At 48.1% G+C, this 26,147-nt stretch overlaps 2 protein-coding genes across 8 annotated transcripts; one reads left to right on the top strand and one right to left on the bottom strand.

The window, feature by feature from the left end:
* On the top strand, positions 1–23,903 carry LOC105062827 (F-box only protein 17). 4 transcript variants are annotated; one of them, XM_074369698.1, is made up of 7 exons: positions 4–541; positions 12,146–12,298; positions 16,075–16,440; positions 17,148–17,259; positions 19,239–19,334; positions 20,138–20,273; positions 21,693–23,903. In XM_074369698.1, exons 3-7 carry the CDS (start codon positions 16,092–16,094, stop codon positions 21,834–21,836), a joined length of 837 nt encoding a protein of 278 aa, XP_074225799.1. In that variant the 5' UTR covers positions 4–541; positions 12,146–12,298; positions 16,075–16,091; the 3' UTR covers positions 21,837–23,903. The 4 variants fall into 4 exon arrangements, with proteins under 4 accessions (XP_074225800.1, XP_074225799.1, XP_074225798.1 ...); XM_074369699.1 differs by lacking the exon at positions 12,146–12,298 and having other exon boundaries at positions 1–557; XM_074369697.1 differs by lacking the exon at positions 12,146–12,298 and having other exon boundaries at positions 9–541.
* Positions 23,012–26,042, bottom strand: MRPS12 (mitochondrial ribosomal protein S12). Of its 4 annotated transcripts, none has more exons than XM_010947215.3 (3): positions 25,953–26,042; positions 25,588–25,655; positions 23,012–23,624 (listed from the first exon to the last, which is right to left on the bottom strand). In XM_010947215.3, the coding sequence occupies exons 2-3, from the start codon at positions 25,634–25,636 to the stop codon at positions 23,254–23,256; spliced, it is 420 nt and encodes a 139-aa protein (XP_010945517.1). In that variant the 5' UTR covers positions 25,637–25,655; positions 25,953–26,042; the 3' UTR covers positions 23,012–23,253. The 4 variants fall into 4 exon arrangements, with proteins under 4 accessions (XP_010945517.1, XP_045366815.1, XP_045366816.1 ...); XM_045510859.2 differs by having other exon boundaries at positions 25,949–26,037; XM_045510860.2 differs by having other exon boundaries at positions 25,944–26,022.
* Positions 26,043–26,147: the final 105 nt, after the last annotated feature.

Genomic DNA, 26,147 nt, shown 5'->3' on the forward strand with positions numbered 1-26,147 from the left:
TTTTGAACGGCGCAGGCGACTGTAGGCAGGTGGCTGCAATAAGAAGGAATGACGGGATTTGGGGGGAGGGGGCAGCTAGGACCGGTCCCAGGGCAGGAGGTGGAACTTGCCCTTTGGAGGTGCCTGCGGTGAGCACCGGGGGACGTGGGTCTCCTGACCCAGGCGGGGCGCCTGAGCAGCAAGTAACTACGTGGAGAAAGCGTAGACTCTCCGAGGAGCGGGCCCCAGATCCCAGAGCTCGGGGGCTGGGTCCCCTCCGCGTCAGCCTTGGGCAGCTGGGCCCTCCCCCCGCCGCCTGCAGCCTCCCAGACCCCGCCCCTCCCTGCCTCTGGCCCGGCGCTGCCGCCCGCCCGCCGGATCTCCCAGCCGCCCGCCCCCGGCGCCAGACTTCAGCCACCACCCCCGGGAGAGGACAGCCTGCCCTGAGCGCCCGTCCCGGGGCTCCCTGGGCCGGGCGGATCCTGGGGAGCCCCCCGACTGCCTCCCAGAGCAGGGTGGGAAGAGGATCCTAGCCCGCTGCCGCCTCCAAGTAGGCCTCCAGGTGAGCGCCGGGACAGGTAGGGACCCAGGTCCGGACCCGCGCCCTGTTCCCACTCGCAGCTGGGGCGCCCCGGGAACGATTTCCGCCCCATGCCCTGCCGGGAGGGGCATGTCCCGGGAGTCCTGTGCCCCAGAGCCCCTTCGCCAGCCCTCCTCCAGTCGTAGGCTGCTCCAGCCAACTTCTGCCCCTTTAAGTCCATAGTTAAACAAATGAACATTTGAAAGCCTCAGATCGTACGGAGGGGCTTTGGTAAAACTGATCCTGTAAAGCCCACCCACGCCTCTCCGCCCGGCTGCTGGTCCGTGGAGGCCACCATTAATAAATCCCCCTCCAATACGTACCCGATCAACACGTGTTCACAGCAGCGGGTGAAAGGCCAGATTCCTTTTTACCAGTTCTGGATTTTGTTTCCTCTGGCTGGCAGGAAAAAAAAAAATATGTGAATCAGAAGATCTTAGGGCACCGTTTCTTAATTTAGCAACTTGGGCACAGTATGTTTTTAGCGGCCAATTTCAGTTTTGTTCTAAGTTAACTTTTGCAATGTTCTGTAAAATTTGTTACCGCTCCGTATCTTGTTCCTTCAACATTAGACAGCAGCTCTTTACCCCCTATTTTGAAAACTGCAGTATTACCAATCTACTTTTAAAAGAAATAACACTTTTTTTTAATGTCCCAGTAACATAAGAATAAGACACAAATAGGACAAAGATTTGCATGAAATACAACAGTTCTTTAAACAGCGCCTCCCCTAACGCAGCCAATTAAAAATTACGTAATTAAATTACTCTTCAAAAATGGCAAAAGTAACTTGTGATCCGTGGTGCATCATTTTAATCCTTTTTCTGCTTTTTATTCCACTGGTAGTTGCAAATCTTTAAAGCAAACTCTTCCATTGTTACGTCTTAGTTTATCAACTTTTAGACCATGTCTGTTAATCCTTTGCTAAAAATAGTTGGAGACAGCTTTCATCATTTCCACAGTTTCCGTCCTTCCTATATGATCACAACATTCCTTTTCGTTTCTGTAGGCACTTTTGTAACATAAAATAATTTTTGTATACTTGTTTCTTGTTCCATTAAATATATATATATATATATATGTATTATAATCTGCTGATCCCTTTTTGTAAGGCCTGGCTGAGGAATCTGCTTAAAAATAGTCTCAATAAAGGGGGAGGGTATAGCTCAAGTGGTAGAGTGCATGCTTAGCATGCAGGAGGTCCTGGGTTCAATCCCTGGTACCTCCTCTAAAAATAAATAGACATAATTACCTCCCCCCACCAAAAAAATTTCTTAATAAAGGTTTTATATTTTTTAAATGCTAATTTTTCAATCCAATCAAGTTATACATATAGTTCACAAATCAAATAGAAATGAGTCTATCTAATTTTTTTCCTGTGATAAAAGTAATATAATTCCAGGGGGGAGGATCTAGCTCAGTGGTAGAGCATCTGCTTATGAGATCCTGGGTTCAACCCCCAGTACCTCCGTTAAAAATTAAAAAATAAATAAATATAGAAATCGAACTACCTCCCCCCACCAAAAAAAGATTTTAAAAAAGTAATATAATCTCTTTAAGAAAAATGGAAAAGGCAGGGGCAGTGTTTTAGATTAAAAGTGTTTAAAGAGACATGAGCACCCCCAGAAGTGTGTAAGCCCCAACTTTGTTAGGAAGAAACAGCTCCAGAAGACCTTGGGATGATGGGGAAAAGTGTCCATGGACTGAATACTAGAGAGCAGAGTGGATTTCTCTTGGTAGGTTAAGCGGTAGTGTAGACCTATAGAGGTGTCATATGGAACATACACTCATTTAAACTATTTTCTCAACTTTTCTATATGGTGACATTTTTATGGTAAAATTTGAGGAAAATAAACTAAGACAATTTAGAAACTAAGGTTGAAGACTTGCACCGTGGCACAAACCCTGGAGTCCAACACACCAAGGTTCAAATCCCCAGTCTGCCATTTGCTTGCTGGGTAACCTTGGGTTCGTTGCTTCCCTTTTCCAAGCCTCAGTTTCCCCAGCTGAAAAACAGCGCCTACCCCATGGGGTTGCTGGTAAGACTTGTGTGAGATCTTGTACAACACTTCCCACAGGCATAGAGCAGTTAGTGTGTGTTAACAGTAGCTGTTAATATTTTGTGAAGGATTTTTCTTAACTATATAGTCTGCTCACCGGGAATAACTGTTCTTAACATCATAACTGCTACTGGGCCCTTCCTTCTACCTCTTTTTGTCTAGAGGTAGATTTTGAAGTTGGCCTTTTCTTTTCCTATTTTGAATTCGCCCAGTGGCTCTGATCTGGCCAGTGGTGAAATTTTGTGTCCTACTGTGTTTCATCCCATTACTTCCGCAGCACGTCTGCCCTGGGCACACATTCCTGCAGTCGTGGTTTCAGTGGCTGTTTAATTCTGACCGAAGGAGGTATGGGCACAGACTCCCTGTAGCTGGATGTTAACTGCTAATCATTGTCACAAAGTTCACAGTAACAGCTAACACTTGTTGAGGACCAAGCCTTGATCGTGTTTCATTTCCCCATCACCATGAGAGGTGGGAGTTACAAGTCTGCAGTATCTTAGCTAAAACTTTTGGCGTCTGATGCATTTGGGAGTCCAGACTTTTTGAATATGAGGCAAGCCCTAGGGAACCCATCCTGTACATTACATGAGACCCCCTAGTGGGCTAGGGAGCATCGTGTAATCAGACACACGGATATTTCTTCAGTGAAATGCATGTTCATACCCAGTGGGATAAACAAAACGTTACATCAGCTCCAGTCAGCTCCACCACCAAACAGGTCTGGGAAAGACTTGGTTTTCAGAGCTTTTGGATTTGGGGATTGTGGAGAGGAAACGTGGACCTGCGCACTTCTCCTTTTCTGGAGGGGAAATCTATGCTCAGAGACGGAAAGCCATTTGCCCAAGTTCATGAAGAAGTTGGAGTTAGGGGGGCTGGGGCTATCCCAGGCTGACTGATGTAGAACTGGCAATGTGTCACCTCTCCCCAGTGCCACCTCCTCCACAGGCTGTCACCAGCAGTTCCCCAGACCAATGTCCCTTGCCAGCCTTGTGATGCCCCAGAAATGTCAACACTGCCTCCAGGGAATGAGATGATGCACACAGAGGATCTTCCAGGGCACCTTACACAAAGAAAGCGTTGATAAGTTTGAATTATTAGTTGCATTAAGATGCCGTCAGACTATTTCCTTCTTGGACTTAAATAATCGTGGTGTTCATTGATAGCATTAAGAATTTTTAAATTGCGAGATATAACAATCATACAGAAAAGTACATGAAAAATATATGTACAGTTTAACAAATAATTATAAAGCATGTCACGAGCACACAGGTCAGCAAGGAAAACATTGCCAGCCCCCAGATCTTTCTCTGATTAATAGCCCTCTCCCTCCCCACAGCAGGAACCAGCATTCTGACTTTTTTGATGCTCATGTCCCTGCTTTGCTTTTTTTTTAAATATGGTGTTAGTATCCTGTGTACATTTGTAGATAATATTATTTTAGCCTGTTTATGAACTTTCTAAGAGTAGAACCACTGGTATGAGTATATAACTTATCATCCAAACTAGGAAATTTTGGAAGGAATAGGGGTCACTATTAATAATTACCTTAATTATGCTGGAACACAAAATGTAGACAAGGACTGCCCCTGGCAACCCAGGATGTCAGGTTGTCCTGGGACTCAGTCTAGGTGACTTGTTATAACTGGCATCTTTCACCCAAAACTCCGATTCAGTTTCCTCGGGGCTGTTGTGTTTACTTGTAGTTAAATCCTTCTTATTGCTACGTGGCATTCCATTCTGTGACTGCTTTAATTTATTTATACAACCTACAGCGGATGGGCACCTGGATTCTTTCCAGGCTGGAGCTTTTAGGAGAAAAGCTGTCGTGAATATTCTAGTCTGTGTGTCCTGGCTCTGGGGTCTGAGATGTTGGGTTATAAGAAAAGCACATTTCTGTTTTTCTTTTTTAATTACTTTATTTTGGCAGAGGGGGAGGGGGCGGTAATTAGGTTTATTTATTTTTAGAGGAGGTACTGGGGATTGAACCCAGGACCTTGTGCCTGCACGCACTCGACCACTTGAGCTATACCCCTACCTGCTGCCAAAGGCACAGTTCTAACTTGAGTTAAAAAAAAGCCCAACTAGTTTCCAAAGTGGTGAGACTAATTTATACTTCCCTTAGGAGCGTGTGGGAGTTCTCACTGATGGCATTTTAAGTAAATTATGGTGATATTGCACTGGCTGGTCGATTTTTTTAAAGTATATTCTTTAATATACATGATGTTCATGATGTTTAAACTAGAATATCCCCCAAATCGAAGTAACTTTGCCTCCTACTTCACCCATGATGTGGCCCAGAAGGCCGCTGAGTGACTGTGAGTGTGATGACAGTGAAATAATAGAGAAATAAGGAAATTCAGTATCATCTGTTACTGTCTGCCATGAAAGATGGTCTTTAATCTACTGTGTGTGTGCGCCATCGATTTTTTAATAATTGTACTTTTTAAAGATCATTTCTTACTTGCCTTGGTAGCTTTAAATTTTATGCTTCGCTTGTATTTTTTTATTCTGGCAACTTCGGATTCCCATGATACTGAGTAAGTGAGAGAAGTTTCAGCTCCCCCTCCCCGCCCCCCACCTTTCATTTCCCATCTTTTGTCAGCTGTACATTTGCTTTCACACTGTCAAGGTTGATTACATCCACAGTCTGTTCTGTTACCATATTTAAGTCTTCCATGCTTTAACTGTAATGTTTGCAGGGTTTTTGGAGGGTTTTTTTTTTTTTTTTTTGACAGCTTTATTGTGGTGTAATTTACATACCGTAAAATTCAGCTCTTTTAAGGGTACAATTCAGTGATTTCGTGAGTTTACAGAGTTGTCCAGCCATCACCCCAATTTTAGAGCATTTCTATCACCTCCAAAATATCCCTTCTGCCTATTTGTAGTCATTCCTGTTAACACCCATCCCCAGTCCCAGGGAACTACTAATCTCTCTGTATCTTGAGATATGCCTTTTCTGGATATTGCCTATGAATACATCATACAGTATGTGGTCCTTTGTGTCTGGCGATTTCACTTAGCATACTGTTTTGGGGGGGGTCATTCATATTGTAGCATATACAATACTTCATTCCTTTTATTGTTGAACCGTATTCCATCGTATGGATGTACCACATTGTGTTTATCCACTCAGCCGCTGATGGGCATTTGGATTGTTTCCAAGTATATCACGCTGCTATGCACTTTTGCAGTCAAGTGTTTGTGTGGAAGGATGTTTTCTTTTCTCTTGGGTAGGTAGCCTAGTAATAGAATTGCTGGATTTTATGGAAAGTTTCTGTTTAACTTTTTTTTTAATGTTCAACTTGTAAAGAAATAGCCTGTTTTCCAAAGTGGCTGTACCATTTTACATTCCCACCAGCAACGCGTGAGGATTCCAGTTCCTCCGTGTCCTCTCCAACCTTTTGAATAATAGCTATTCTAGTGGCCATGAAATGGTGTCTTGTTGCGATTTTAATTTGCATGTCCTTAATGACTAATGATGTTGAGCATCTTTTTGTGTACTTATCAATCATTTGTATATCTTCTCTGGTGAAATGTCTAGTCAAAGCTTTTGTCCATTTTTTAATTGGTTTGTTAGTCTTGTTATTGAATTTTAAGTGTTTTTTTCTTTAATATTCTGGATAGAAGTCCTTTATCAGATATATGATCTGCAAATACTTGCTGCCAATCTAAGCTTGTCTTTCCATTTTATTAATGGTGTCTTTAAAAGTGCAAAAGTTTTAAATTTTGATGATGTTTAATTAATCCATTTTTTTATTTTATGAGTCATACTTTTGGTGCTATAGCTAAGAAATCTTTGCCTAACCCAAGATCATGAGATGTTCTCCTATTTTCTTCTAAAATGTTTATAGTTCTAATGCTTAGATTTAGGTCTGTGATTCATTTTGAGTTGATGTCTGTGTATGGTGTGACGTAAAGGCCTAAATTCATCTTTTTGCATGTAGATTTCCCAGCACCATTTGTTGAAAAGACAGCCTTTATGCTAAGAGATCAGATCCTAAATGTTCTCATCACGAAAATAAATGAAAAGATACAAATGCACTTATTTACAAAACAGAAACAGGCTCACAGACATAGAAAACAAACTTATGGCTACTAGCAGGGAAAGGGGGTAAGAAGGAATAAACTGGGAGTTCGAGATCTGCAGATACTAACTATATAAAATAGATAAACAGCAAGTTTCTACTGTATAGCACAGGGAAGTATATTCAATATCTCATAGCAACCTATAATGAAAAAGAATGTGAAAAGGAATATATGTAGATATATATATGTATGACTGAAACATTATTCTATACACCAGGAATTGATGCAATATTGTAAACTAACTATACTTCAATAAAAAAGGAAAAAAAAGAGAAATGGAGGGGAGGAAGGTACCATTAAATTAAAAGGCATTAGTTCTTGAAAAAAAAGAAATGATAATTCTGTGACATGATAGAAGTGTTAGCTAATGCTAGGGTGGTAATCATATTACAATATATAGATGTATCAAATCAACACATTGTATACTTTAAACTTACATGATGTTATATGCCAATTATATCTCAAAAAGTCTTTTTCCCATGAAAACCAATAAACAGGACTAATGTAAGAAAAATACCTCTAGCCTCCAGGTCAAACAGATTCCTTATACTTTGTCAAATGGACATAATATGGATACAGTTTAGTGCATATCATGTTTGGACCATGACTTTCTTAAACAGTTTTTTGTTTCTTTATTTCTCATAGCTTTATTTTTTCCCTTTTAAAAGAAGGATTTTCCTGTTTCTAACCCATCCAATATATTTCTTGGAATTTTTTTTTCTTCTTGAAGACATTCCTCCTTTTATAGTCTCTTGTTTTGTTTTTTTGTTTTGTTTTGTTTTGGTTTTGGTGGGAGGAGGTAATTGGGTTTTTATTTATTTATTTTTAATGGAGGTACTAGGGATTGAACCCAGGACCTTGTACATGCTGGGCATGCACTCTACCACTGAACTATTCCTCCCCACCTCCTGTTCTTGTTTTGTTTTCAATTTCTTCTCAAATCTAAGCGTACCCAGGACCAGCTGTATAATTTTCAGGGCTCAGTGCAAAATGAAAATATAGGCCCCTTGCCTAAAAACAATTAAGAATTTCAAGATGATGACAGCAGAGCATTAAAACAGGCTTGGAGCCCTTCTAAGTGTGGGACCATGTGTGCCTGCCCAGGTCACAGGTCCATGAAGCCTGAAGCCAGCCCTGAGTGTACTAATTAGGGTTTTTCTTTTCCTTTGTGTTCTTTTGGCCATCTGAGTTGTCTCTGTTTCCTCTGGGGTCAGTTCACTCTTGCTCTGCCCGTTTACCTTAATGCTTCTCTTTCAGGCTGCTAGTTTCCTTCAAGCGTCTAATGATCCTTGCTTGTCCAATCACATTTTCCAACCAACAAGGGTCTGGGTGACTTTTTTTAAAGCAACTGGTATGAGATTTGGGGCTGCCATTAATATAGTGCTGCTTTCCCTCTGGCCTCTTTGTCCTGTTGAAGGGGTGACTGAGAACCTTGTGTTTTGGGGAGGCAGCACTTGTTCATGATGACATGGAGGAAGCCAGTCTTTGCCGGGAGCTCACTCCCAGGTGCCAGAGCGGGGAGGGCTATACTCAGGACCACTCGAAGCCTGCACACCTCCCAGACACACCATGCCATTTTTTCATAGAACAATTATCCAGTATAGTTTTGTTTTTCCTGTGTGTGTTGGGCAGCCAGAGATCTGTGTGGCAAAGCATCGGGGAGGAAGGTGAGGGAGCAGGGTGCAAATAGGCATTGATTTTTCAAAGATGGACTGACCTCTGTCATCACTCTGCCCTCTCAACTCCTAATCTGTACTTCTACCCTTGACTCTGGGCACAGAGCCTCTGGGGGGTCCTTGAGGCTCTGTTGTCCCCACCTTGGGTTCTATCCTAGCCCCTCCACTTCAGTCTGCTTTCTCTTTCAGAAATTTATCGACATTTCTTTTTTTGGTGGTGGTGTCCCTCCTGTTGACTTTGCTTTTTACTTTCTTTGCTGTACATCAAGAGGATGCCCTTGGAGAGGGAGATCAGACTGCCCAGATCCCCACTGCCACTCCACTTCTGACTGCTGTGTGACCTCGTGTGAGTGGTTTTGCCTCTCTGGGCCTCAGTTTCCTCATGGTGTGAAGATCACCTGGGATAAGACAGAAGCCACAAAAGGCCACCCTCCGTCAGTTCCCGGGGGCTGCAGATCTGTCTCATCTGATCCACACTGTGCTTTAATTTTTTTTTCTTTAAGTGCATTGCTAACATTTAAAAATTGGGTGACTGCATATGAAAAATGCAGATTTCCAGTCTCTTGACAAACTGGAAAATGAGGCCAAACTGGGCCCACCTTCCTCCTTGGCAGTTAATCAGCCCGAGTAAGCACGGGCCCGCAGTCTTGGCCTGGGCTGTTCTCTCCGGTTTGCCCGAGGCTCCACCTCTCCCTGTTTCCTTCCACCCAATCGGCCTCATTTAGGATATGGCCCGTCTCTTGTAGGCGTTTGAACTTGGAATTCCTGGGATTCTGTTTTGAGAGCATCTAGCACAGAACCAGCTGTTATTATTACAAGGCCAGCCAGGGTGTGGTATGGGTGGCCACTCACATCCAGCCCTTTCTCTAATCACCAGGCTTGCATTCACCCAGAAAGAGTCCCTTTAAAAAAAAAAATCTACTTAAAGGCTCTTACAGTCTAGTACAGGCCCTGGTTATCAATAGCTCAGTCTGCCTTCTTGAAGGGGAAGGCACACCGAATCTTCGCACATGCAAATAATTCTAAAGAGCAAAGAATGTAGAAGCTTGTCTTATCAATGATTTTTCTTAACCATTTGTTGCAGGTTAGAAACAACACTGGCACCATAGTTCAAGAGTAAAGAATTAAAATTAGTAAGGGAGAATGTCAGGTAGAGGGAACTCTCCCAAAGGCATGAAAAGGAAGCCACTCTGTCTAAAATTTTAAAAGACGAACAGTACAAGGTGCTGGCAACTGCAACTCTTGTATGTTATTGATGGGAAGGCAAATGGCACAATCTTGCAGAGAAGACGATTGGCTGTTTTCTTGTAAAGTGAAACACACACTTACCATGTGATCCAAGACTTCCACTCCTAGGTATTTCCTCATGAGAAATGAAAACATACATCCATGCAAACACTTGTACATGAATGTTCACCGACGCTTTATTCATAATAGCCTCAAGCTGGAAACAACCCAAGTGTCCATCACGGTGAGTGGGTAAACAGATTGTGGTTTATCTATTCAACAGAATACCACTCAGCAATAAAAACGAGTGAACTCTTGATGATCCAGGCGACAATGTGGATGAATCACGCAGTGTAGATGCTGAAGGAAAGAAGACACAGGGAGCACATACCATATGCATCCATCAGGGTCCAGTCGGGAGATTGAAACTACCAGTAATTTGAAGGGAGGATGTTTAAGATACAGAATTATTAATCATACATTTTTTACTGTGATAAAGAAGGAGTAAGGTTGATCCGAATTTTGTAACCTTGTTAATTTTCAGGGGAATATTTTTGCAGGGCCAAAAAAAAAAAAAAAAAGAATTAGTAACCATAGCAGGGAATTAGAGTTAGATGGATTAGCTAGTAAGAAATAAAGAGAAAGCTAATGAACATATAAATAGCAAATATAAGGAGCAGCCACTACCCCTAAGATCTAAGAGAGAGAACTTGAGAAAGATGACAGTCCTAGGCTGTCCTTGACAGTCCCAGAAACCCTGATGTGTTTGGAGAACACTTGGACATGGCTCACTAAAGGGTAAAGGAGTCCCTTTGGTGCCGCACCTGTGGAACTTCCTGGAAATCCACCCTCTGGAACCTGCCAGAAATTGGTCCTCTAGAATGCGGAGGGAAAGCCATTCACAAGGGAGTACCTCACTAGAGGCACTCAGCTAGGAAATCCCCTGCGACAGGTGCCAGGGGAAGGTGCTGGCTGAGGGATGCCAGCCACTGGAGAGGCAGGCACACCCCGGGAGCGTGGGGAGAAGCTGCCTGCCAGGAACGAAGACTGGAAGCTGGAAACAAACCCCCTTCCTTCTGCCACACCTCTCTGGCTCCCTCTACTGGAAAAATTTAACCTATCAGCAGGCAAAAGAAAGACTTAAAGGATCAAACTTCAATTTAACAACTTAGAGCTGTGAGGCAGTAAATTGATAACTATATGATTCCATTTATATGAAACTCTGAAAATGAAAACTCAAATTTATAGTGACAGGAAGCAGATTAGTGGCTGGGGTTCAGGTGAAGGTTGACTGAAGAGGGGTAAACCTTTTAGAGTGACAGAAATGCCCCCTGTCTTGGTTGTGGTGATGGTTGCACAGATGTATACAGTTGTTAAAATTCAAATTGTAAGGGGGGAGTGTATAGCTCAGTGGTAGAGCATGTGCTTAGCATGCATGAGGTCCTGGGTTCAGTCCCCAGAACCTCCATTAAAATTAATAAATACATAAAACCTAATTACTCCTCCCCTCCAAAAAAAATGAAATTATGTTATTTTTTATTTATCAAGAATGACTACTCTGGGGAAAGTGTACTCTAGCGGGAGAGACCACGTGGAGATAGAGAAATGGGGGAGCCCCCAGGAGTTAGACCGAGAGCCGCTGAGAACTGCTCAGCTGAGCCATCAGGGGATGCGGTGCAGGTGCCCATGGGCAGTGGTTGGGGAGGGCTCATTCGCTCCTCCACCTAACACCTGAGATGGGGAGACACATAGCTGGGGCTCCCCAAGCATTTCTACCTTCATGTGGTATCTCCACCGTGATGACTTCAGGGCAGCCAGTCTTACATGGTGACTCGGGCGGTGGTGTCCTGGAGTGGGCTCGCAACCAGCTGCTGAGAGCAGATGGTGGACTGCTCTTTCCAGCTCCAAGGTTCAGGGTCGTCCTTTTGGTAGCTTGCTCTCAGCCGTTGGAGGTGTATTTACACCACAGAAATCAGCAAATGCTGCAAACTCAGATTCTTTTCCTTTTTTCCCCTGGAGAGCCAGTTGTCAAACGTTTAGAAGCACAGCACTGAAGTGGGGGCTCCTGCATCCCCATAGAGTCAGGCAGAGGCTGTATCCTTTTTGATGACCCAGCCTCCGAAATCCCTTACTGATGTCACTTCTGCGGTGCTCTGAGAGGTGAAGCAGTCCCAAAAGCCTGCCTATGTCAAAGAGAGAGGTATGGACTCCACTTAATGGAGAATGGTCAAGTCCCAGAAGAGCATGTCAGTTGGATATGTTGTTCTAGCCATTTTGGGAAGATACGATCTGCCATGCATCATGGGTCTCTGGAATTGAATACCAGTAGCATCTCCCAGTCACTGTGACAACCAATAAATACAATAGCCTCCAAACACACACACCCTCCCAGACACCCTGGCAGCAGGCAGTGCCATGCCGTCTGTGTTCCAGTCTGACCCAGCCAGTAGTTGGCATTCAGCCATGTGGACATGGTGGCTACAAGGCACCTCATGGCCCTCAGCAGAGCATCGCAAATAAATGCTTTGTATACCCAGGGCTCATCGGTACATCACTTAAAGGTCCTTGCTCCTCAGTGAAGTCTGGCTGCCTTCACTGTGTGAGGGGACCACCCCCCAGCTCCGGAGATCCCCTGTTCACCAGTGACCGGCACATTCCCAAGGAGAGCCAACCCAGGGGACTACACTCTGGTGAGTGTCACATCCATGCCTGGCAAGCTGGCGAGCTTGCTTGTAAATCACAGCTAATTATTAATGCAACTAACAACCTCCTGGGGCAAAGCACACCTGGTCTCTAAAGCCTGTCTCTACAACTTCAGTCCTCTGTAGTAGGGTCAACAGGGAGTCAAATTTTTTATCATATCCATAGATCACTTGCCTGATTCGTGCTTAATTCTTAACAAGACCTTAATCAATTTGTTTAAAAATAGTAACAGCTGGCATGAACCAAGCACTTACTGGCATTAGATAGCATAGCAAGCATTAGATCATTGAAGCCTCTTAACCCAGGGCAGCCTTGGAGGATGTTTGCTCCATTAAAACACGTTGATGGGAATCAGTGCGATGATCAGCTTAAATGCTCAGCACAGCGGTTTAGTAAGGACTCAATAAATGTCACCAGATAAAATATCATAGCTAAATGGTTGCTCGTGATCTTTTTATGATGTATAATAATAATAGCAACTAACATGATTTAGTGTCTAATTTTATATTAATACCACTTTTATTTATGAGACACCAGTGGTTTTTCTTAAGTGCTTTACAAATATTACCTTGTTTCATCTCCCTGTGAAGTAGGTATGGTTAACATCTTCATTTTCAGAAGAGGAAACTGAGGCAGAGAGAGATCAAATGACTTGCCCTTGGTCATATGACTAGCAAGAGACACAGCAGGGACCTGAACCCAGGCTGGCTGGCTCCAGGCACAAAAACTTCCCCTACTTAGGCTGTTGCTGCTGGATGGGAAAATGAAATAAGTTTCTCACTAGGTCTTGAACTAATCCCTGAGTTCCTGTTAAGTAAAGGTGTTTCCCCTTCCCATGCCTCGGTTTCTTCATCTGTGCAGCAGGTTTCTGTCGTGGTGATGCATTCGAGTTTGTTCACTTAGCATCTCTTTATTGAACACTTACTATGGGTCAGGCACTGGTGTGGACACTGTAGTGCGCCATATGCAGAAGCAACAACAATTCTTCCCTCGTGGTGATTACTGTGTGGTTGGGGGACAGACAATAAGGAAGATTTACTTAGGTAATTATAGATATTTCTGTGGGGGGAAGTATGTAAGAAGATAATAGGAGTTTTAGAGAAGAATATAGTAAGGAAAGAGGGAAGGAGGAGTAGGGGATGATCATGAGGCCCTGATATTGTAAATAAGGTGACCAGGGAAAGTCTCAGGGAGAAGTTGACACTTTGAGTAAAAATTTGAAGGGAAGTATGGAGGTGAGCAAAGAAATTCTCTGGATCCAGGTGGAGGAAATAGCCTGTGCAAAGGCCCTGAGGTATGGAGACTGGTGTTGCTGGGGCAGAGTGAGTGAGGGAGAGAAGAGGGCAAGGAGGTGATGAGCACAGACTGTATGGGGCTTGTTGGCTGCAGTGAGGACCCTGCCCTGACCCTGAGTGAGGTGGAGCCACAGGAGAGCTCAGCACGGCAGGGACAGCACCTGACTCAGGTGTTCACACCTGACCTGGCTGCTAGTGGGGAATAGATAACTGGGGAATGGAGCAGGGAGACAATGAGGGTCCAGATGAGAGGTGATAAGAGTGGACGAGATCCCCAAGGGAGGGAGTATGGATGGAGAATAGGGGAGGCTCGAAGACTGATCCCTGACACTGTGACATCAGAGGGAGGTAAAAGGAACAGCTGAGGAGCCTGACTAGGAGCCATCAGGCAGATGGGAGTGCTCCAGAGGAGTGTGGTGGCCCAGAGCCAAGTGAAGAGGGGGTCACCCCGCTGTGTCAGGTGCTACTGACAGATAGAGGACTGAACAGTGGCTGTTGGCTCAGCACTGAGCAGAGGTGGAGGAGGTGGTTGTAGGGGGAGGGAGGGGATCATTGGTGACCTTGACATTTCTGGATGGGGAAGGGAAGCAAAGCCTGATTAGAGAAGATTTAAGGGAGAACGGGAGTAGAAAATATGGAGGCAGTGAGTGTAGACAACTTTTTTGAGAAGTTTTACTATAAAGAAGAGCGAAGAGATGGGGCCATAGCTGGAGGTGGGGAGCGGAGTCAAGAAAATTTTCTTTTGTTTTCAGATGAGAGATGGCTCTGTGAGGCTGGGGGATGATCAGGGGACACTGACGGTGCCACGGAGGGAGGGGAGAACTATGAGACCATTGCCAAGGGTGGGCAGGACGGGTGGGAGCAGTCACAATGGGAAAGAAAGCACGGGGCACAGAGGTGGTAGGTGGGGCAGTGGGGAGAAGTTCACCTCTCATCAGTTTTATTTTTTCTGCAAAATAAGAAGCAAGAGGGAGAGCGAAGAGGTGGAAAGGGATGTGATGTATTAGAGGACAGAGAAGAAGGGTGAAGTTATCTACAGAGAGGAAGAGCAAGTAGTTAAGAGAAATGTAATCTGATTGACAGGCAGCGTTACCGGCATGTTTGAGGGTGAAGTTCACAAACTTGAATTGAGACCAGCCAGTGGAGTTGTGTTGTTTTTAGCTGCTTTATACCGTGTAGGTACAAAGAGGAGGGTATAGCTCAGTGGTAGAGCACATGTTTAACATGCACGAGATCCTGGGTTCAATCCCCAGTACCGCCTATAAAAATAAATAAATAAAACGAATCCACCCCCACCCACCCCCTAAAAAACCCCCAAAATTGTGTGGTAACAGGCCCAGGTAGGTGGAGGGCTAGCTTTAACCAGAGTCATGTGTAGGAGGAAGCCAGAGGAGGCCAAGTGTATGCAAAGAATGTTTTTAATGATTAACCAAGGAATTAAGGCTGGATAGGAAAGAAATGAGGACTCCAGGGGGTGTGGGGCAGTGAAAAAGAGGTAGGGACAAAGGGGAGGTCATAGTGGGTTGGAAGGATTGGTGGGGGGAGGTCTAGGGCACTGGAGGGAGAGAGCTGGAAAGAAGACATGTTGGGAGAAGAATGAGAAGCCTGAGATTGAGGCTCTAAAGGAGGCAGTGGTTGTTGAGACAGGTGTAGCTGTGACTATGGGAGGAAAGGGCCAAGAGGACACACAGCAGGTCAAGGAACAGAGAAGTCGGGTGGCAGAAGGAAGGATCACCCATCTGGATATGGAAATCACTAAGAATGAGTGGTAGTGAGCCTGGAGCTGAAATCATGGCGAAGTGAGGAGTACCGATCTGGGTCAGCAGATGATGCACAAGGTGGCAAATGATCTACTCTGATAATGAAATTGATAGCTGGGAATTTGGGGGAGGAGGAAGGGAGAATGGTCTGGAAGCAGCACCATGGAGCAAGGAGATTTACCCACTTGGAAGGGCCACAGGAGAGCTAGATTCTGGTTAAAAGCAAGAAGGTGACAAGAATGTTTAGTGAAGAGGTTGAGGAAACAGATTTTGCTGAAGACACGTCATGGATTCCAAAGGCCCGAGAGTTGGGACAGGTTGGGGGATGCGGTGGAAATGGTTTCCTCCTGGGTGGGTTTTTTTTTGTTTTGTTTTGTTTTGTTTTTTGTTTTTTTTGCAAGTCTTCAGTGTGCATGTGGTCATATATAAAGTGCTTACCCTGACACAAGTGCACCGGCCAGGGATGGAGGCCCTGGTTAGCAGTCCTGGTAAGGTCGTGATCAGGCCAGGGGGAAAGGTGCAGAGAAGCCGGTCGCCTCCGGAGCCAAGTGGCAGGAAGTAGATGCCAGATTTTCGTGGCGTGGCAGTCCCCTTGGATGCTCGTGTGCCTGGTGAGGTCACGGTGAAGCCGCAGGGCACTTGCGTCCTGGGAGGAGAGGAGGAGGGAAGCCAGACTGCCCTGACCCGCCGAACCCTCTCGACCTGTAGGACTCCGGCGGCGGGAGATGGGCGCCCTGCCTTCGCGACAGCGGCTGCCCGCGGACCCGCCCATAGCCTTGGACGCGCTGCCCCCGGAGCTGCTCGTACAGGTGCTGAGCCACGTGCCACCGCGCGCGTTAGTGACGCGCTGCCGCCCAGTGTGCCGCGCCTGGCGCGACGTGGTGGACGGGCCCACCGTGTGGCTGCTACAGCTGGCCCGCGACCGCAGCGCGGAGGGCCGCGCACTCTATGCGGTGGCCCAGCGCTGCCCGCCCAACAGCGAGGACGAGGAGGAGTTCCCGCTCTGCGCACTGGCGCGCTACTGCCTCCGTGCGCCCCTCGGCCGCAACCTCATCTTCAATTCGTGTGGAGAGCGTGGGTGCTGGGGCGGGGCCTAACCGCACGGGGCGGGGCCGGGGCGGGGCCCAGAGCCAAAGGATGGGCAGCTAGGGGGCCAGGAGAGGCAGAGTGAGTGGGGGTGTCCAGGACGGAGGAGACAGGGGCGGGGCCGGGATACTTGGAGGAAAGGGGCCGTGGGCAGTGGAGGGAGTCGAAATGGATGCTCGGGACAGAACAGAGGTAGCCAAGTGGCAGAGCCATGGCAGGAATGACTTTCGCAGCAGCTGTAGACTCCGTGGGCGTGGCTAAAGGGAGGAGAGAGGGGAGGGCTGAGGGAAGCCGATTGGGTGATGGCGGGGGCGGGGCTTGCCTAGCAATATAAGGCTGCCTTGAGCGGCTGTGAGGAGGGGAACTGAGCGAATCGGCGGGACCAGGGTGGGAGGAGCCCTGAGGCTTTGGTAGGAGGGAGTATGGCCTTGGTGGAAGGAGCCCGGGGAGGGGCCAGAATTGAAGCCCAGTAGTTTCAGAGAACTAAGGGAAGAGAACCGGGAACGAGGCTGAGTGAAGCTGAGGAGAAGCTGAGTACATAGGCAGGCCTGAGTGACACGGTCGTTGGGTGGGACCAAAAATGCAGGCTGCTAAATGGGAGGAACTGGGGGCAGGACAGATTAGGTGGTGGCAGGGTCTCTGCTGGGCGAGCTGGCAGGTGAATCCCTTGTGTTCAACTCTGTTATATTCCACAGAGGGCTTCAGAGGCTGGGAGGTGGAGCATGGCGGAAATGGCTGGGCGGTGGAAAAGAACCTAACACTGGTGCCCGGCGCTCCTTCCCAGACCTGCTTCGTGACTTCTTTCGAGTGAGTGGCTCTTGATCGCTGGGGCAAGGGCCACGAGTAAGAAAGGGGACCCTACGCCACCGTCTTCACCCTCACCCACCTTCCCCCTCTTCTATCCTCATTCATTTACTCAGTCAGTCAATCAACTAATATTTGCTGAGGACCTGCCAGGTACCAGTCACTGTTTTATATGCCAGAGATACAAGAAAAATTTAGGAAGATCAGGAACCTGCTCTTTTTTATTTCCCTTTTAGATGTAGGGTTAACAGTAAAATAAAAACAACAACATAGCAAACATTTAGAGGGCTTACTGTATGCCAATGCTTTACATATAATTCCTTTAATCCTGACAACAACCGTATAACACAAATACTATTATTATCTACACCTTTTAATAGGAAATTGAGGCACAGAGGGTAACTAACATCTAGTAAATGGTGGAACTGGGATTTGAACCCAGGTGATCTGACTTTAGAGCTGGTTATGATAAATGCTATGAAGATAGCAAAACAGTCTGAATGATCGGTTGATTCTTTAATTCTCATACCCCATGCCCATTTTCCTTGTCCCCTCCCCCCACAGTCAATTATTCTCATGTGGCATTATCCAGCTTTCTAGTAGTTACCAGTGTGTTTGGCGTGAGGTAATAGATATCTTGTTGCTATTTTAATTTGCATGTTTCAGTTTACTAATAATTAAGCATCTCTTCATGTGTTTGTTAGCTTTTTCATTTCCCTCTTTTGTAAATTGCCTGTTCATATTTTCTATTAAGGTTGAGCTCTTATTCTCATCGATACACAAGAATTCCTTGTATATTCTAGATGTCAGTGCCCTGCCCATCCTGGACATTGCCAAAATCTCCCCGTCTACTATCTGACTGTGACACGTCTTGACTGTGTCCCTGGTGTTATGTTATTTTCCATGTGATCAAATTCAACTTTTTGCTTTAGAATTCATTTTTGAAATGCTGTTTAAAAAATCCTTCCCTACCCTTAGATCCTAACAGTATTCTCCTATATACTCTCTTCTAGTCAACTCGTAGTTTAATCTTTCACATTTAGAGCTTTAATCTACCTTTGAATGTGATGTTCAGTAAGGATCCAGTTCCCCTCCTCCCCCAATATATTGAGCCAATTTTCCCAACACTATCTACTAAAGAATCCATCTCTTCCTCATGGAATGGCAGTGCCACATTTATTAATTTATGAAGTTCCCATATATACGTTGGTCTATCTGTCCTTGTGCACTCTGTTCTGTTCTAGTCAGTTTATCAGTTCTTCTGAAAAAAACACTATTTCTGTTATAATGGCACATTGAGATTAGAGGAGATGGACTCTTTACAAAGGTGTAGGCAGAACACAAGATACTGCAGGACCAGGCTAGTAACAGTATGGGGAAGGGACATTACCATCCTAGGCTTGGCAGGGGTAAGAGGAGGAAACAGTTACTGAAACGTGAAGACAGAGAAAGCTGTGAGGAGAGGGCACTATGGGGTTGTGCCTTTTTGTTGAGAGACACAACAGTTCCCTGATGATTCCCTTGGGAGGGAGCCAGCAGAATAAATGTCCTGATCTCACATTCTTCTTCTTCCATCTCCTGCTGGAGCTTCCCATTGGCTGACCCAACAGGAAGCAGAGGGTGAGGGAGACCTGCCCACACAGGCAATGCAAACTTGTTGTCAGAGACCCCAGAGTTCCCTGCTCAGATGTCTAGTGTGTGGCCCTCCGTTTGTACTCATGTCCCGGTCCCCACATATTAGGGGCAGGCCTGCATACGGTCACCTTTCTGGAGCCCAGAGCAGGGTGGAGAATGGTGGAGAGGATCTGAGAGGCCAGTGGGGATGCCCAGCTCATCATACATCTTGTCTGGTAGAGCAACCCTGAGGGGCTGCTTTAGACAAGGTGATCAGGGGAGGCTTCTGGGAGGAGGTGATTTCTGGGCTGTGACTTGAAATATGGGACTCTGCCGCCCTGCCTCCTCCCACCATCCGTCCTTCCCAGATGGTGCTTCAAGAGGCAGCTTGTGGACTTGGTGATGGAGGGGATGTGGCAGGAACTGCTGGACAGCGCCCAGATAGAGATCTGTGTGGCCGACTGGTAAGTGGAGAATGGTGACCTGCCCCCAAGCATCAACGGTGATAGCAGCAGTTCAGCAGAAGGGGTTCATTTCATGTCCCCACCAACCCCACAGGCTGGCTGGCATTGCTACTGTGCCCCCTTCATAGTGAGGCTGAGAGCGGGGAAAGCGATGCTCTCACAGTAGCAGAGCCAGGGAGGGGCGGCGCCTTGGTGAGCCCAGAGTCCCCACTCTGCTCTCTTCCCCACCTTCTATGCAGCAGGCCCCAGGGTTGTCGGCATAGGGGCCACTGACTGGCTTGACTCAAGTCTGAAACAAGCATCCCCCTCTCCCAGGACAACTCAGCCCTGACCCTAGACCCAAGGCCTGAGAGAGGTTGGGAGCATTATGCCCTGAGAGTTGAGATGCGGCACTGGCTAGTTTCAGAGCCTGTGGGCTCACAATGAGCCCCCTCCTTTCCAGAGCACCCAGGTTGTTTCCCAAAGTGTTTGGGTGCTTCCTTCAAGATCTTGTTCCTCCACAGAAAATCCAGTTTCTTCTGTGGGGCTCTGGCTCCTCCCCAGAGCTGTGGCCACCCTAGAGCATCCAGATTCCCACACCCACAGGCTCCTCCCCCAGGTTGTGGTTCCTCCTCAGATGTCGTATTCCCACAACACACACCTGACCCAAAGCCTACAGAATCTGACCCAGGAGCACCCAGGCTCCTTCCCCTAGGTTCCCAGGCCTGACCTCATCCTTTTGGGGAAGCCCAGCCCTCAGCCTCCCTCCCACTGAGAGACCTGAGTAGGTGGCGGGGGCATCAAGGCTCACCACCACCTGGCAGGTGGGGCGCCCGGGAGAACTGTGGCTGCATCTACCGACTCCGGGTCCGCCTCCTGGATGTGTACGAAAACGAAGTGGTCAAGTTTTCGGCCTCGCCCAACCCAGTCCTTCAGTGGACTGAGAGAGGCTGCCGCCAGGTGGGTCCAGACCCTCTTCCACACCACCCCTGACCTGCCCCAAGGCACACCCACCTCCCACCCCGCTCAGATTCTGTTCAATCACTGAGCCCTTATTACAGACCTGTCCCAAGAGTTTCACCCATTAATTCATTTCATTAGCCCAACAGCCTAGTTGTTCAACATACATTTATTGAGCACCTACTGTGTGCTGAGCCTTGCTCTGGTTGCTGGGAATGCAGTGGTAAATCTAAGTCCCTGTTCCATCCCCCTACTTGAGTCGAAGAAACTAAAGCAGGGAGGTTTGGTGACTCGCCCAAAGTCACACTGAAGCGTGCAGGGCCCAAAGCAAGCCCAGGCTGGGTCTTGAGCATAAGTTGTCACCATAATCATACCTCATTTATCAAAGTAACCTTTTTTTTGGGGGGGGTCTTCCGGTTTCCACTTCTGATCTCCTCCCACCCACCCCCAGCCCAACACACAGACTCAGCATCTAGAAAGATCCCATTAAAAAGTGAGTCAGATCACACACACACCCCTGCTTGTAGCCCTCCCGTGGCTACATCTCAGAGCAAAAGCCAATGTCCCGTCCTGCCGCTGTCAAAAGGATGGAAGTACAGATTCACGCTGCAACACTAGTGAGGCTTGGAAACACTGTGCTAAGTGGAAAGAGGCCATACACAAAAGCCACATATTGTATGATTCCACCTATATGAAACGTCCAGAATAAGCAAAGCCATAAAGACAGAAAGCAGACAGATTAGTGGTTGCCAGGGGAGAGGGGAGGGAGGAATTGGAAGTGACAGCTAATGGATTCAAGGTTTTCTTCTGGGGTGATGACAATGTTCCAGAATTAGACAGTGGTGATGGTTGCATAACATTTCAAAAATACCAAAAAACCACTGAATTGTAGTTTTAAGTGATACATTTTACAGTGAGGTGAATTTTCTCTCTCTCAATTAAAAATAATTGCAAAAGATAAAAAACCTGGAAGTCAAAGCCCTTCCATGGCCCAAAGGGCCCCACATGATCTGCCCCTTACCTCCCAGACCCCATCTCCTACTTCTCCCCTCACCCTGCTCCAGGCACACTGTCACCACGGGGCCTTTGCACTGTTTATCTCCCTGAACACTTTTCCTCCAGATCCCCAAAAGGCTCCCCCACTCCAAGTCTCTGCTCAGATGTTATCTCGGTGCAGCTCTTACTCACTGTACAACCCCACCCTCCTGCAGACTTCCCTCTGCCCTTCCCCCATCTGTTTTCAGGGTCCGAGTCTCCTACTAGATGGTCAGCTTCACCAAGGCAGGACCTTTTTGCTGCTTTCTTCACTGCTGTATCCCCCGTACCCAGAGTAGAGCCGGGTACCACTTACTCGGTGTTCGGGAGTATCTGTCGAGGAGCCCTCAGGACCTCAGCCTCTTGCTCTCCTTCCCGACCCAGGTCTCCCACGTCTTCACCAACTTCGGCAAGGGAATCCGCTATGTGTCTTTTGAGCAGTATGGGAGAGACACACGATCCTGGGTGGGACACTACGGCGCCCTCGTGACCCACTCCAGCGTCAAGGTCAGGATCCGCCTGTCCTAGCTAACCAGCCTGATCTGGCCTCTGGGGACATGCTGCCACCTGCCAGTCACTGATGTCAATCAAGTGCAGCTTTGCAGCCAGGATCCAGAGGATGCCAGGGGACAGTGGCGGTCCCACGTGGACTGTTGCTGGCACACCTCCAGGGAACCCCACTCTCTGCTGCTTCAGCATAGTGACCCACATGCTGTTCAAGAAACCAAGGATCAAACCCAGCTGGCCACTGCTTCCCCAGCTTCTGGGGGTGGGGCTGCAGGGGGCATCAAAGAATAATTTAGAGACCTGTACTTTACCTGCACATTTTTTCTCATGTGTGGATATCAGTTGATAGACTGAGTCAAAAACAAAGGCCAGACCAGGATTTCTAATAGAGGGGGAAAGCTGCCGACAGTCTGGGCCAGTCACTCGTCAGCATGTTTTGGGGGTAAGGCGATTGCTGGCAGGGTGCAGAGGTCAATCGGGGCAATCTGTCCTTGAGGGGACCAACAGGGGCATCAAAGGGAACTCTGTTGCTTTGGGGTTCAGCTGCAGGGCCGCACAACCTCCCCCAGCACTGCCCATCAGCCCCTGGGTCCCATGGCCAGTAAGTAGGGGAGGCCGGACTTGTACCACAATTGGGTTCCAGGGCCTGGTGATAATAGCACAGCTCCCAAACCTTAAAAATCTAACATGGCCAAGCAGGGGATGGCGTGAGGTCAGCATTACCCTCAGTCCCATTTTCCAAGGTAGGAAACTGCAGCCTGAACGGGGAACAAATATACCCAGAGTCATAGAACAACGAAGAGGTGGAGTCAGGATTTGAAGCCAAGTGTGTGTGTCTGAGAATAACCGAGAAGAGTCACACACCCCATCCAATCCTTTCAACACCCTTTCCTTGCCAGCATTACAATTACTGCCACTTTTCTGATGAGGAAGCCTGACAGCGGGGCCTTCTTGCCCAGGCCCTCCCTCTGCCTGCAGGAAGGGGAACTGGGCCTCGGTGCTGCCCACCTGAACAGAGTAGCCATCGCACGTGTTAATGCACATAAAACGTCTAGTTTACTCTTCATCAAATTCAACAAAGGGGATACTGCAGGTGGGACTGTTTTTCCTGGAGGAGGAAACTGAGGCCAGAGGGGATGTCAGTTGCCAAGACCACACGGAGAACGAATACCATACAAGGAGGGTCCAGTCGCAACCATGGGGGTGGTCTGTTTATTAGAACCCCTCGCCAGCAGATGGCAATAAAGCGTCTTGTCCAAGGGTGTTGGGAGAGGGGCGCCTTTTTCTGATTCACACCCAAGACCACTATGGGTTAAGGGTGGCTCTGAGGGAAGAGGTGGCCGAGGTTTGAGCCAGGACCGGCTACTTCTAGAGCTGGGCCAGCTCCCCGAGGATGCTGCCGTTCTGCGTGAACACCCACCCGCCGTGTCCCTCGCAGTCACTTCTTCTTCTGCACGTGGCCGCAGTCGTACTTGCCGCGCACGATAGTGAGCTTGACGCCGGGCAGGTCCTGCGTGCGGCCGCCCTGCACCAGCACGACGTGGTGCTCCTGCAGGTTGTGGCCCTCTCCCGGGATGAAGCAGACGGCCTCACGGCCCGTGCTGAGCCGCACGCGGCAGCACTTGCGGTTGGCCGAGTTGGGCTTCTTGGGCTTGCGGATGAACGTGCGCAGGACCACGCCCTTCAGCTGCGGACGGCCCTCCGTGGGGCCCAATTTCCGAGGCGGAAACTTCGGAGGCCCCTTGCGGTGTATCTGGTTCAGGGTGGCCATGGGGCGCGTGGCCCAGGTCTGGGGGACCAGGGCTAGTCCTGGAGAGACACAACCGGAGAGCAGAGTGGGGTCCGTTATCCCAGTGAATAGATAATAGCATCAGCCACTCCGTTTTGGTGTTCTGCGGACCGGTGCAGGCACATCGCGAGGATGCATGTGTGTACATCTAGCGGTACTCACGGGTAAGAGTAATAACAGTTCCCTCACGTGTCAGGTTCTATTTTAAGCATTTTACATGGATTAACTCATTTTATTCTGCAGAGAACATTTATTTATTTTAATGTTATTTAAACATAATAAACACAAACAGGCTCACACTGCGCGCTGTACTGTTCTATGCACCATACCTGCATTAACTCATGCCGCCCCACAGTGCCCCTAGGGGGTATCCCTGGGTCTCCTACTATCGCACCTCACCCCACTCCCATCCCCGTGAGCAGATCCTGTCAACGGAACCTTCAAAACCGATCAGAATCCCTCTTTTCTTCCCCCGCTCCCCCACTAGATCCACGCTGGTCCTGTCCATCCTCGTCTCCCAAGCCTTCCTCCTCCTACTGTGTGCTCCCCACATGCAGGCAGAGGGGCCCTGTGGACACCTGGGTCAGATCACACACCCCCCCCCCACCCCCCCCCACCCCCCGCTCAGAGCCCTCCTGTGGCTCCATCTCAGTCAGGGCAAGAGCCAAATCCCCATGCCCACCCCCTGCCCCAGCCAGGGGCCCATGAGGCCCCACAGGGTCCGCCCCTTACTTCTCTGACCTCATCTCCCCACTCGCCTCCTTGCTCTCCTGGCTCTAGCCTGTGTCCACAAACACACCAACAGAAAAGGAGAGCAGTGTGGCTGCTGGTTGGGGAAAGGGGACGGAATAGGTTTCTACGGCAGACGACAGCACTTGCTTGTGGACAGTAAGTAGGATGTAAGAAAGCTCAGAGATAACTGAATTCTCTTCCAGACATTCATGGAGCACTTACTGAGTCCTGGCCCCAGAAACGGACGCACGGTGGTGATTGAGACAGCCCTGGGCTGTACCCCCGTGGAGATCCCAGACCAGGGCCTTGATTTCTTTCTTTTTTTAATGGAGGTACTGGGAATTAAACCCAGAACTTTGTGCATGCTAAGCATGCGCTCTACCACTGAGCTATATCCTCCCCCCAGAGAGCTGGGCTTTGAGGTGCATCCTCTCTCTCTGCCACTAGAACGGATGCCCTCTCCCACCCAAACTTCACACTCCCCTCCATATCCAGGGCAGGTCCTGGCTTTGCTCTCCATTTCCATGTGTCTTTATGCCTCAAGTTACAGCAGAATCCTCAAAGGGAAGGAGATGTTCCTAGAAGTGTCTTCCTAGGGGTGTGCCCTCGAGCAAGACTGTTCATGTCTCAGTGCCTCAGTGTCCTCATCTGTCTGGTGGGCACCATAATCACATCTCCCTCCTGTGTGAGGCTCCCATGAGATATGCATGTCAAGCTAGCCCAGATCCCCCAAGCAGGGCGCAGGTCTGTCTTGTCCAGCCCTGTGACCCTTGGTGAGTGTCAAAAAGAAGATGTTTAATAAAGGTTTCCAGAGTGACTAAGTGAGTAGAATATTTCACAAAGGGCATGGCCCATGAAAAGCATTTGATGTTTGTGGGGGAAAAAATAGGTTCATAAAGTGTCCCACGCAATGCCTGGCATGTACTAGGCTCTCGAAAAATATCAGTTGAATGAACGACTCCAACGTCTTGCCTGGATGTTTCACCCACAGGAAGTATTTAACATTATTTGCTGAAGATATAACCTACCCAAACTCCTGATACCCACCTGACGCACAGTAGCCCTCAATACAACTACTTCCCACCTCTTGCACTTGCAACCCCAGCTCCGCCAAAACCCACTGTGTATCCATTCCCGATTTAAAACCCTGATTCCCTCGGGGCCATGGCAGAGGAACACAAGTCCGGTGGGGGGGGGGGGGAGGTTAACCCTCACCCAGCCTCGTCTCTGCCGTCCAAGCCCTCCACTTACCATAATTTAGGGACGTGCTGAGGCCACGGAGAAGGCCGGACCAGGACATCCCGCCGTCCGCAGCGTCCCTGCGTTAGGGGTAAGAGACTCAGAAAGGAGCAGGAGGGAAAAGCGGCTGTCGTTGGGGAAGGGTCCAGATTCTCCCCATCCCGCTCTCGGAGCCTTCTGGTTACATCTAAGGAATTTCCTGACCGCGTCACCACAACCCCTAACGCTGCCTACAGAAAGTCCCTCTGTAAGTTTAGCCTCGCTAAGTAGGCTCTCGGGAACCCAACCGCCCCCGCCCACGTACAGGAGGTACAAGGAAACTGAGGGGAGGCCGGGGAAAGTTTAGAGAAGGCAAGAGCACTGTCGACCTCACCGACCCCAGCAGGGTCCGTAGACACGCGGAATCGGGCCTCTAGCCGGGTGTAGGGATTATCCCGGCAGGGATTGGCTGGTTCTGCCTCTCGCGTACACTAAAGGGGCGGGGAACAGGCGACGATTGGGCAAGTATAGTGTCAATCTCGAACAACTGTTCTCACTGAACTGGCTTTTTTTTTTTTTTTTTTTTTAATGCA

Source organism: Camelus bactrianus, chromosome 9 (assembly GCF_048773025.1).
Source record: "Camelus bactrianus isolate YW-2024 breed Bactrian camel chromosome 9, ASM4877302v1, whole genome shotgun sequence".
In the NCBI taxonomy this organism is placed as follows: domain Eukaryota; kingdom Metazoa; phylum Chordata; class Mammalia; order Artiodactyla; family Camelidae; genus Camelus; species Camelus bactrianus.